General features: G+C 34.2%; 1 protein-coding gene across 1 annotated transcript; it reads left to right on the top strand.

The window, feature by feature from the left end:
* The first annotated feature begins 2,036 nt into the window (after window positions 1-2,036).
* On the top strand, window positions 2,037-2,752 carry LOC120217340 (rho GDP-dissociation inhibitor 1-like). The gene is made up of 2 exons (XM_039214484.1): window positions 2,037-2,049; window positions 2,403-2,752. The coding sequence occupies exons 1-2, from the start codon at window positions 2,037-2,039 to the stop codon at window positions 2,750-2,752; spliced, it is 363 nt and encodes a 120-aa protein (XP_039070415.1).
* The last annotated feature ends 9,932 nt before the right edge of the window (window positions 2,753-12,684 follow it).

Here is a 12,684-nt window from a genome sequence, read left to right on the forward strand (position 1 = left end):
TTCTTAAAAAAATTAAGAGGCAGTGATTAAACCAAAAATATGCCTTTATTATGCAAATATAGAGGTACTCATCTCATCACCCCAAATATCAAACTCGTCATCGTAACTTTCTTGGAACCAAAACATATACATGCATACAACCATACAACTTAATACGTAAAACCTGTAGTCTCTTCCCCTAGCATGCCAATTTGTACGACATGTTTAATACCAGTATCAAACCCCAAATAAAGAAAAATAATAGCAAGAAAACCACCATCATCCCAAATCCTGCTTAGTTATTATAAATGATAATAATGACTATACAAACTAAGCTATGAAAATGAAGCTCCTTTTGAGCTATGCCACCTTTTGTGTATGTGGTCTCTCTATTCCTCAACTTTCATTCTCTACAGGGACTTAAGCTTTTTCATCCCTCTTTTCCTCAGTCGGCTTCTCCTCCTCCGCCGCTGCAGTATCTGCTGATCATGTAGTCTCTACTTTGTCCTCCTTCGTTGCTACTCCTTGCTTTGCTTCCTCTTCAACCTTGATTTCTTCTTCTACGACTTCCTTGGCATCGACTTCGGCTTCGGGAGCTGCACTCTCCACAGCTGGCGGAGCATCTGATGTTGCAACCGGATCGGCTGCTACAGGTGCAGCTGCCGGCTCCTCTTTTGGTGTTGGCTCTTTTGAGATATTACAGCATTGTCTAGTAGTAAAGTATTCTTAGGGATGGTTTGTAAGGTATAAATCAACACAGAAATGAGTTGGTAATGGCAAATGGAGTGGAGTGAGATGCGAGTAGGACGGTGGCAAAGCAATGACCTGCATGCAATCACTGCTATCATTGTCTCCATTCTCCGTTAACACTAACAAAAATAAGTAAACATAATGATGATAACATTGACAAACGTAACTTATCTAAAATAATTGTGAAGACCTACCATTATCAATGATTCAATATGAGAAAATTAGTCCAATAGTCTGACTCAAACGTTGACTTCTGAAATTTTTTTGTTCGAATCTTGATGAAACATTCAATTAAGAATAAGTTGAATTAACCTTGACAAGTGAGAATCTTAATATTTCATGTACTAGTTCTAACTATCAAATGGTTGAATTAATACACATTATTTATGTGCTTGAGTAGTTGACAATGAAGAGACTAACATTAGTGGTAATGCAAACATTTATGAGAGACGAGTCTATAGTATTAATAATCAAATGTTCAAGAGAATATGTTGGTGGTGGTAGTGGTTGGACCAAAGATGACCATTTTCGGCAAGAAGTTGAACCAACATCTTTTCTCTTTTCTTTTTGCCTTCTCTTCAATCATTACAACGACAATAAAAGGGTGAACAAGGCATCAATCATACCCCCGATTCTTGGTGTTTTTTTCTTGATATATGGTTTCTCTTTTTTACTTTTCTGGGATTCTTTTGACCCCAAAATAACATCTTTCAATCCTATTTTTTCATTTTTTTCTTAATGTCTTTGGTAGGGTTTTAAAAAACGGTCCGCGACCGCGATTTCGGCCGCGATATAGTAGTTTCGCCGCCGTCTGAGTTACCCGCGACGGCCGCAATAGCGTCTGCAACGGTAAATCCGAAATAACCGAAAACGCGACCGCGACCGCGATTTGAAACCCTTGTCTTTGGTGTTTGGTGATGATTTAGGTTCCTGGAAGATGGGGTTTGACGAGGAAGGGAGAGATGATAGGGAAGTTTCCGAGACGAAAATGGCTTCGAATGAAGGTAACCTCGAAGAACATCACCCTAAAATCTATACAAATGAAGCCGAGAGTTCTCTTTGTCTAACTGAAGTTGTTGTTGATGATGATGATAATGGTGAAGGGAGGAAGCTCGTGTTAGGCCCTCGGCGCACCCTTGAACAACTCGAAAAGGATAAGGTTTATTTTAGTTTCTCTCATTCAGTTTCTTTTCTTTGAAACATTTTTAATGTCTTATGTTGTCTGGTTTCTGGTGGAATTTGAAGATTTTCAAGAAGATGAGAGCTTGATGAGCTGAAAAGAACAACTTCTTGGGACTCTGGTTTTCATGTCCATTGGAGGTTTGAGTTCTCTTACACCTTCTGTCTTCTCTTTCATTTATACATTTCATGGTCGAGCCCTCACCATACAATACAAGTCTCTTGTGTGGGAGAGTCACCTCAACACATGGTTCGAGATATGATTAATAGGTAAGTTGTCGTGTGAGAGATCTGACATCGATCCCGATGCAACCAACGAGCATCTGAGGGTCTAGGTGTTCATTAGTGAGCGTCGGGAATTCACCATGTTTGTCCACTGACGAGATCCTCCGGTTTCAGTCTGCCTTGGTTCTAGGCCCAGCATAGCTAAGAACATAATGCAAGATCAATTTGTGTATCCTGACATTATCTTCTATTGTCTTTTGATGGTACAGAAAATCTGGAATCTGATGTTAAGATCCCGAGCCTTGCGCCCGGTCGACCGGATATACTATTTTCGATCCCGGAGAAGGAAAGCCCCAAAGGTTTATGGTTTACCTTAAAAGAAGGTAGCAAGTACAACCTGCAATTCACATTCCGAGTGAGCAACAACCTCGTATCTGGTCTCAAGTACACTATCACCATATGGAAAACCGGTGTTAAAGGTAATCCGTTAATCCAAAACACTATCTATCTTGCTCATTTGAAAGATTATGTTCTTCACGAACAAAGAATTATCGTAACAGTCTACAGCGCAAAAGAGATGATGGGTATCTTCAGTCCCAAGGCAGAGCTTTACACGTGAAATATGTGAAGAAACAACTCCCAGTGGCATGTTTGCTAGAGGAAACTTGTAACCCCTTCAGACCGATGCGGTTAACCCGATCCGATCTGGAGTGTCACATTAGGGCCACCGGAGCGACCCACTGTAAAAATAGAGGAAAATTTAAAACTTTTATTAAAACATGTAACTTATAAAATGATTTATCAGTACATAGAAATAAATCAGATTTTCAGACTCGTATATAAAACAAAATACAATTACATGCCCCCTAATCACATGTATCATACTCTGCAAGCAACGCCGGGAGAACTTCTTTATTGATGTCGATAGGTGTACTGGTACAATTCTTTTAACCTGCTATGGTGAGTAATAGAATGAGCTTCGGAAAACTTAGTAATACAGAACTACCATATGATGCTAAAGAACGTGCAGATACAGATAAACATATATTTCCTTATTGGTTCAGATATCTACAGATTTATGTTGAGCGGAGATCCCATTGATAATTCAGGGGTAACAGACAATGAGCTTTCAGTTCAGATAAGTATTTCGGATGAATAAGTTCAGGAGATCATAATAGGTTATCTAGTGTGTTCCCGTAAAACCAGTAAAATGATATATATCTTTTAAAACATATATATATATATATACCCCCATCATTTCACAATCTGTATGTGTAGGTTCCCCGGAACCATACACCCCACACAACCAGTAAGACCCTAAGCACACAACCGAAAAGCCTGCATATATACTTCCTTCTACAATAAACGCCCCATATAAAACATTTCTCCGTCAGTAAACGGATATATCAGAAATCAAAACAGAATTTAGATCATATATCTTAACAGAATCCATATCAGAAATCAGAACAAATTCAGGTCATGTATCAGAACATAATTCAAGTTGGAAATCAGATAAAAAATTTATGTGATTAGGGAAGACACTAGTGTTTACAGATATTATTCAGAGATACTGGATAATCTTGACAGACAGATAAACACGGATCTTTAGTATACTGATAGAATATCAGAATTTAGAATCATTATTGGAAGAGTTCAATAACTGACGGAATCATCAATTATTCAGAATGAGACTTGAGCTGATAATAAAGAAATGAAGGTTCAGAACATTTACAGTCTATACCGATCTATCGGATTATCGAAATAACTCAAGCTGAACAACTCTCAGAACTAATACCTGTTGACCAGTTCATTCTTTGTCCTTCAGATATTCACTCTTTAATAACAACAATTAATGTCCATATATAATCTTTGGAGTCATCGCTGAATGGGTCTTCCAATGGTCTTTATTTCATTTCCACACTTCAACGATATCATGAAATACTGACGTACTTGATTTTTGGTTCATAACCTATAGTAATTGTACACTATGTAAACTCATCGAAGTTTCCAGACTTATCCAAATCACTTATTAAATCATCAGTTATTGAGATTACCTAGTTTATTTAGCAGTCAAGTCCATTCCAGTTATTTCGGAGTTTTCCATATTAATTTGGATGTCTCTGAATTTCATATACATATTGTACTTTCGTTCAGTTTAGTTCGGTCTTCGTGGTTGATTTGTCGAACAAATATCTAATTCTCAGTGTTGAATGCGATCTAGAGTTGAGCTGAGCTGAATACTTCCAAAATTATCATCGATCCAAACTTGAGTAGACGAACACTCATTCAAGTAATATCTGTGCAGATCAGGTACTGACATATCATTAAGGTTGATCAACTCACTTAAGTTGTGTTCCATAACTTTTAACGGTAGTACAACACCCATATTTACTTGGATTCCTTAATTAATCCAAAACATTTACTTAGTCTAGGCCATAAGGGTATTTTGGTGTTTAATTTTATTCCATTTATTTCATAGCTCTAGGATAACCAATCATTCCTGAGCTTGTTGATATTCTTGGGTCATTTCCATTCTAGGGGTATTCTGGTCATTTTACAGATTCAGTGTATTACAATCATTTCCTTCCATCCAATCTTATTATCGAATTTAAACTTATCATTTATTTCAGTCATTTTGTACAATTCTGTCAAAAGAGCACTATCGATAAATTATTCTTAACTCGGAGATTTTCAGGTCCATTGCCTTCTCAGAAGTTACAATCAGGTTATCATGAATTTTTTTGTACAAAGACAGAATCTTAACATTTAAATCAATAATTTATCGAGTTAAATACGAATCCTCAAAATATTTTCTCATTCAGGGTCAACTTGGACTATTTTTACCTTTCAAGGGCATTTTCGTAATTTCTTAACCAAAATAATTTCGGTATTAACTCTTAACAAAAATAACCATAATTTAGAGATCCTATGGTTAATTACTTTCCCGAACATTCTCTGATCTCGAAATGATTCCTTAACAGACTTCTAGTATCTTGCATAAACCCTCTTGGGGTTAAAAATCGGTTATTCAAATTTCCTAAGCAAAACTAATATTTCTTATGCACATCATTAGTTTCATCAGATCAATATGTTTTTACAACTTCTTATCCAACTTCCATGGTCAATTCTTGTCTTTTTACAACATAAGGGTATTTTCGTAATTTTACCTAATCGAAGTATTCTCATAATTTATCGCTTAAAACATATTCGATTCGAATCCATCCATAAACAAACAGGCATAATAGTCCAATCATATACATCCATGCATTTTTTCATTTCAACATGTTCTATAAAGCATAAAGAGATAGTAATGTATTACCTCGATTTCCATGTCATACTGATCAACCATAAAAATTCCATTCGAATGCCCCAATCTTAAAATCAACATCCAATAATTCCTTAAATACATATCAACAAAAATTACATCAGAAAAGGAGATTAATTGCAAAAAATAGATCGAACCGGGTAATAAATCAGTAAAAAATAGCTTACCGGGTTCGAATTTGGTGAAACTAACTTCAGATTTGGATTTAGGACGTCGAAAAACATCAGGATATGTATACCCAGAAAAAGTCAACGGTCGTTTAATGGTCGGTCAATGCCGGTCAAAGTTATGGTCAACGACGGTCAACAGTCAATGGTTTTACACAAATATCACCCTAACAAAAATTAATTACATATTAGGAACCATTTTAAAAATATTTTCAAAACTAGCACCCGAGTTTTTTTTCTGTTAATCGGTGCAGAACAAACTCCACGCGCAGGGGGAGGCTCGTGCGGCGTACTCAGAGCCCTTATAAATCCCGAAAAAATTTCTAGAAATTATTTTATGGCATTTTGAGACACTTACCTAGCTCGGTTCACAATTTTGAACGGTGGAGAGCTCGATTCCGAAACATTGAAAGCTTTGACTTTCTCACCCTCCACTCACCGGCGACGATGGAGACATGGAGGACACCGATGGGCTTGCAACGATGCGAGGAACACGATGGTGTGGGAGGTGTCGAAAACGGATGGTCGGATCGACGGAAAACCAACGAAAATTTAGTTAAAACCGACGATACTTCCAACTGAAATTAAGGACAAATGACGACGATTCACGACGAAAGGTTTGAGGGTTTTTGTTCATTGGTCGACCACGAACACGATGGTGGTTTCGGTTCGTCAAACAGAGGCTGGACGGTGAGTAGATCGGATATCAAAGTCGTTGACTAGGGAGAGGAAAAATGAGAATTTTTTTTGCAGAAATACATGGGGAAGAGACTTATAATTATCTATTAAATAAAAATGGTTAAAATATGAGTTTAACCACTGAATTCCATGCACTTTATAAAACGATTTGCCAACTTTGAAAATTTTCAATTTAATCCTCAATTTTCTTCCCAAAATACCAATTAAATCCAATACTTTATAATTTCTTAAATTTTAGCCCTTAAATTGAGGTGTTACAATTCTCCCATCCTTAAAAAAAATTCGTCCTCGAAATTCATTCATGTCACATAATTGCAGAAATGAACCCTCCATCAGTTCTTTCATATCTTTCAGTAGCTTTTACAGAAGTACCGATACTCTATTAATTCTTAACCATTTGAGCATATATTCTTATCATAACTTTTCCTCATTTCATTAAATGAATTCGAACGAAAATTTCCTTGAGGAATCAATTCAGTCTTGGTTACGAGAATATGCTCATAGAGCAGTATCATATCCCTATTTCATTTCTGAAATCGAGTCAGAGTTTCTCGGATAAGTAACTTTCACATGGCTCGTGAGGTACTTTACAGAATTTAGACAGACTTTACTGGTATTCCTTTATAAAATGGTAGAGTCATAACGGATAGAAAACTTAGGTTTGCTCGTTACAGATAAGGACTCAACCTTAGAGTTCTGGCTCAGAGAAGTACGATTGTAGTCTAGGGGCATTTCTGATGAGGCATCTTTTTGAAATTCGACCGGCCGATATATCTTAAAAATTTTGACTCAAACCTAAGCTTTGATACCACTAAATGTAACCACCTCATATCGATATGGTTAACCCGATCCGATCTGGAGTGTCAAATTAGGGCCACCGGAGCGACCCATTATAAAAATAGCGGAAAATTTAAAGTTTTTATAAAAATATGTAACTTATAAAATGATTTATCAGTACGCAGAAATAAAACAGAATTTCAGACTCGTATATAAAACAAAATATAATTATATGTCCCATAATCACATGTATCATACTCTGCAAGCAATGCCGAAAGAACTTCTTTATTGATATCGATAGGTGCATTGGTACAATTCTTTTAACCTGCAATGGTGAGTAATAGAGTGAGCTTCGAAAAGCTCAGTAATACAGAACTACTAGATGATGCTGAAGAACGTGCAGATACAGATAAACATATATTTCCTTATTGGTTCAGATATCTACAGATTTTATGCTGAGCTAAGATCCTACTGATAATTCAGGGGTAACGGACAATGAGCTTTCAGTTAAGATAAGTATTTCAAATGACTAAGTTCAGGAGATCAAAATAGGTTATCTAGTGTGTTCCCGTAAAACCAGTAAAAAGATACAGATCTTTTAAAACATATATATACCCCCATCATTTCACAATCTGTTTGTGTAGGTTCCCCGGAACCATACACCCCGTACAACCAGTAAGGCCCTGAGCACACAGTCGAGAAGCTTGCAGATATACTTCCTCCTACAATAAACCCCCCATATAAAAAATTTATTCGTCAGTAAACGGAGATATCATAAATCAAAACAGAATTCAGATCAGATATCATAACATAATCTATATCAGAAATCAGAACAGAATTCAGGTCATGTATCAAAACAAAATTCAAGTCGAAAATCAGATAAAATATTTATGTGATTAGGGAACACACTAGTGTTTACAGATATTATTAAGAGATACTGTATAATCTTGGAAGACAGAGAAACACAGATCTTTAGTATACTGATAGAATATCAAAATTTAGAATCACTATTGGAAGATTTCAATAACTGGCGGAATCATCAATTATTCAGAATGAGACTTGAGCTGATAAGGAAGAAATGAAGGTTCAAGGCATTTACAGTCTGTGTCGATCTATCGGATTATCAAAATAACTCAAGTTGAATAACTCCCAGAACTAATACCTGTTGACCGTTCATTCTTTGTCCTTCAGATATTCACTCTTTAATAACAATAATTAATGTCCATATATCATCTTTGGAGTCATCGTTGAATGGGTCTTCCAAGGGTCTTTATTTCATTTCCACACTTCAACGATATCATGAAATGCTAACGTACTTGATTTTTTGTTCATAACCCATAGTAATTGTACACTATATAAACTCATCAGAGTTTCCAGACTTATCTAAATCACTTACTAAATCCTCAGTCATTAAGGTTACCTAGTTCATTTAGCAGTCAAATCCATTCCAGTTGAGTTTTCCAGATTAATTTGGACATCTCTGAATTTCAGATACATGTTGTACTTTTGTTTAGTTCAGTTCGGTCTTCATTGTTTATTTGTCGAACAAATATCCAACTCTTAGTGCTGAATGGGATCTAGAGTTGAATTGAGCTGAATACTTCCAAAATTATCATCGAGCCAAACTTGAGTTGACGAACACTCATTCAAGTAATATATGTGCAGATCAGGTACTGACATATCATTAAGGTTGATCAACTCACTTAAGTTGTGTTCCATAACTTTTAAGGGTAGTACAACACCCATATTTAATTGGATTCCTTAATTAATCCAAAACATTTACTTAGTCTAGGCCATAAGGGTATTTTGGTGTTTAATTTTATTCTATTCATTTTAGAGCTCAAAGATAACCAATCATTCTTGAGCATGTTGATATTATTGGGCCATTTACATTCTAGGGGTATTCTAATAATTTTATAGATCCAGTGTATTACAATCATTTCCTTCCGTTCGATCTTATTACTGAATTTAAACTTATAATTTATTTTAGTCATTTCGTATAATTCTGTCAAAAGAGCACTATCGATAAATTATTCTTAACTAGGAAATTTTCAGGTCCATTGCCTTCTCAGAAGTTACAATCAGGTTATCAGGAATTTTCTATACAAAGACAAAATTTTAACATTTAAATCAATAATTTATCGAGTTAAATACGAATCCGCAAAATATTTTCTCATTCAGGGTCAACTTGGACTATTTTTACCTTTCAATGGCATTTTCGTAATTTCTTAACCCAAATAATTTCGGTATTAACTTTTAACGAAAATAATCATAATTTAGAGATCATATGGTTAATTGTTTTCCCGAACATTCTCTGATCTCGAAATGATTCATTAACATACTTCTAGTATCTTGCATAAACCCTCTTGGGGTTAAAAACCGGTTATCCAAATTTCCTAAGCAAAACTAGTATTTCTTATGCACATCAGCAGTTTCATCAGATCAATATGCCTTTACAACTTCTTATCCAACTTCCATGGTCAATTCTTGTCTTTTTACAACATAAGGGTATTTTCATAATTTTACCTAATTGAAGTATTCTCATAATTTATCGCTTAAAACATATTCGATTTGAATCTATCCATAAACAAACAGGCATAATAGTCCAATCATATACATCCATGCATTTTTCCATTTTCAACATGTTCTATAAAGCATAAAGAGGTAGTAATGTATTACCTCGATCTTCATGTCATACTGATCGACCATAAAAATTTCATTCGAACGCCCCTAACGGATCGAATCAGGTAATAAATCAGTGAAAAGCAGCTTATCGGGTTCGAATTTGGTGAAACAGACTTCAGATTTGGATTCAGGATGTCGAAAAATGTCAGGATAGATATATTCGAAAAAAGTCAACGGTCGTTTAATGGTCAGTCAATGCCAGTCAAAGTTATGGTCAACGGTAGTCAACGACGGTCAACGTTCAACTGTTTTACACAAATATCACCCTAATAGAAATTAGTTACATATTAGAAACTATTTTAAAAATATTTACAAAACTAGCACCCGTGTAATACCCCCAACTCGCATCCGAGTCCGAGGTGTCACATTAACTTTTCAAAACTTATATTTGTATACCAATATAAAAAAATTCCACTTTTATTCAATATAAGTTCATAATTCATATCATTAAAATAAAAATATCTTCAAAACTGATCAGAGCGTATATAATTCAAAACATTAATTACATGCCAACTATTTCCAATAACCAAATACAAATAATTCTAAACTCTTTTCTGATCTGATCATAGGAAAGAAGAGGCTGACCTGTTTTGCCTTGACTATCGCTGCTTTGCTTCTCTATTTGCTTCCAGAAACCTACGTGTAAAACACTCACACGCTAAGTCGATGACTTAGTGAGGCATATAAAACGTATAAGGTAATTATAACTCTTAACAATTAATGCATAATTTATACAATCAAATCATAAAATCTCATATACACATTCATGCAACAAATATGTACATAAAATTATATCATCGTATCATATAGTATTGTGTACTGTTTCATGTTCATATAATCATTTATTTTGCCTTACTCAGCTTATAACATATTCACTTGTTATCATTTAACTCATTCCCTTTTTCATAATTCTTAGTCGTATAATATATATACTATAGTCATCTATCTTATTTATTATTTCAATTTACTTCTATTTAGCATATACTCATAGACTCTTGCTACATATTCTATATCATATCTTTGTGTACTAATTCTTTATATTCTATTAGTTCATTTTTTTCACACAATTTGCCACATAAACATATTATCATAACCTATTATAATTTTAATTTCTATAATGTTCTCATATGATTTCATTTCATAGATCTCTGTACTATGTTTTATATCACTTAAGAATTGAATCATTTTTAAATAATCATTTCATTGAAACATATGGAATTTTCTATACAACATATATATATATATATATATATATATATATATATTCTCTATTTGATGTACTATTTATTTATATCCATTAATTTATCTAAATTCTCATTTCCAAGTATAATTCTAGTATACTAGTTCATCTACAAAGTGTATTCCCACTATACAATCATAACTATTTTATTCATATAATCCTATAATCCATCATTTTATTACATATACCTATACTTATGGAATTCATAACATTTCTCATGTAATTACTTGAAACATATCATATAAGTTCATTATAATCTCATATATTCCAACATATCAAACTAACACAATTTTTAACCTAGATAATAACATATGCAATACATACAACCATTACACTCATATTCAAACACACAATTACATAACAATCATATCAAATTTATTTCTATTATCTATTTATTAGTTCATGTACATCTGTGAGAACTATAGATATGTGAGTCTATTGAGGTTGTGCATTATGTTGTCACCACAGCTTGTATGGGATCCCACTAGGAGCTATGAAATTTGTCTCGAATGACCACTATGAAATATCCCGAAGGATCACTGTATGTCCCGAAGGACCGCGTAGACCCTCGACTCTTGGCATGCCAACTATACCTATAGCTATCGTATCATATAATATGGGCATTTTCACTTATATCATTTCATATATACGCTTTCATATTACATGTCATATAAGCTCATAGCTTCTTTCACATATACATATAGTCACATAGCTTCTTTTCATATTCTCATAGGATCACATAGCTCATATCTTATACCTTGTTTTCTCACGTTCACATATATCATGTCATATGGCTCATATCTTTCTCATGCAGTCACATAACACATACTTCTCATATCATTATATTCAAAAGCATATTAACACATATAATCATGCATACATTCAATTCATGTCATTCATATACGTATAATCATATATTCATGCATTCTAATATAGGAAATAGATTTGTCGCAAGTCTTGTTTCCATTTATCACCATAGACTAACTAATATGCACTCACCTGGGCCTCACTAAGTTCCAATCCACTTTTATGATTTCCTTTCTTTCTATCGAATCTTAACTTGATAATCATTCCGGAACTTGTTCGTGCTCGATATCTATATAATCATACATGGATACATATCAGTATCCAATTGATATATTCTAATCTATCATTTCTTAAACCAAAAGAAAGGTATAATTCTATTTTCCCCTTAAAGTGCATCGATACATTCTATAGTGTATCGATGCATTCTTTAACATGTGCATCGATACACTACCCATGCATCGATACACAGATCACCTTCAATGTTTTAATTTTAAGGGAGTGCATCGATGCACTCCTTATGCATCGATGAACTAATTACATTCGATGTTTCCATTTTTAATGGGTGCATCGATGCACTTCATGTGCATCGATACACACTGAACAATTTATGGAAATACCCTTGATGCATTGGTACACATTGAATGTGCATCAATGCACATAGCCCAAAAATGTCATTTTAGCACGAAAATCTCTCCAATTCTACTTAAACACTTCATATTTCATCTTCTACCATATTCTTAATTCTCATATACATACTTAAACTCATTTCTACTCCTTTATCACCCTTTAAATCTCAAAATTCTTTTCTCCATATAGAAATCAATAATCATACCAATTTTTTAATATGTTCT

Source organism: Hibiscus syriacus, unplaced genomic scaffold (genome assembly GCF_006381635.1).
Source record: "Hibiscus syriacus cultivar Baekdansim isolate YM2019G1 unplaced genomic scaffold, ASM638163v2 tig00110187_pilon, whole genome shotgun sequence".
Lineage (NCBI taxonomy): Eukaryota > Viridiplantae > Streptophyta > Magnoliopsida > Malvales > Malvaceae > Hibiscus > Hibiscus syriacus.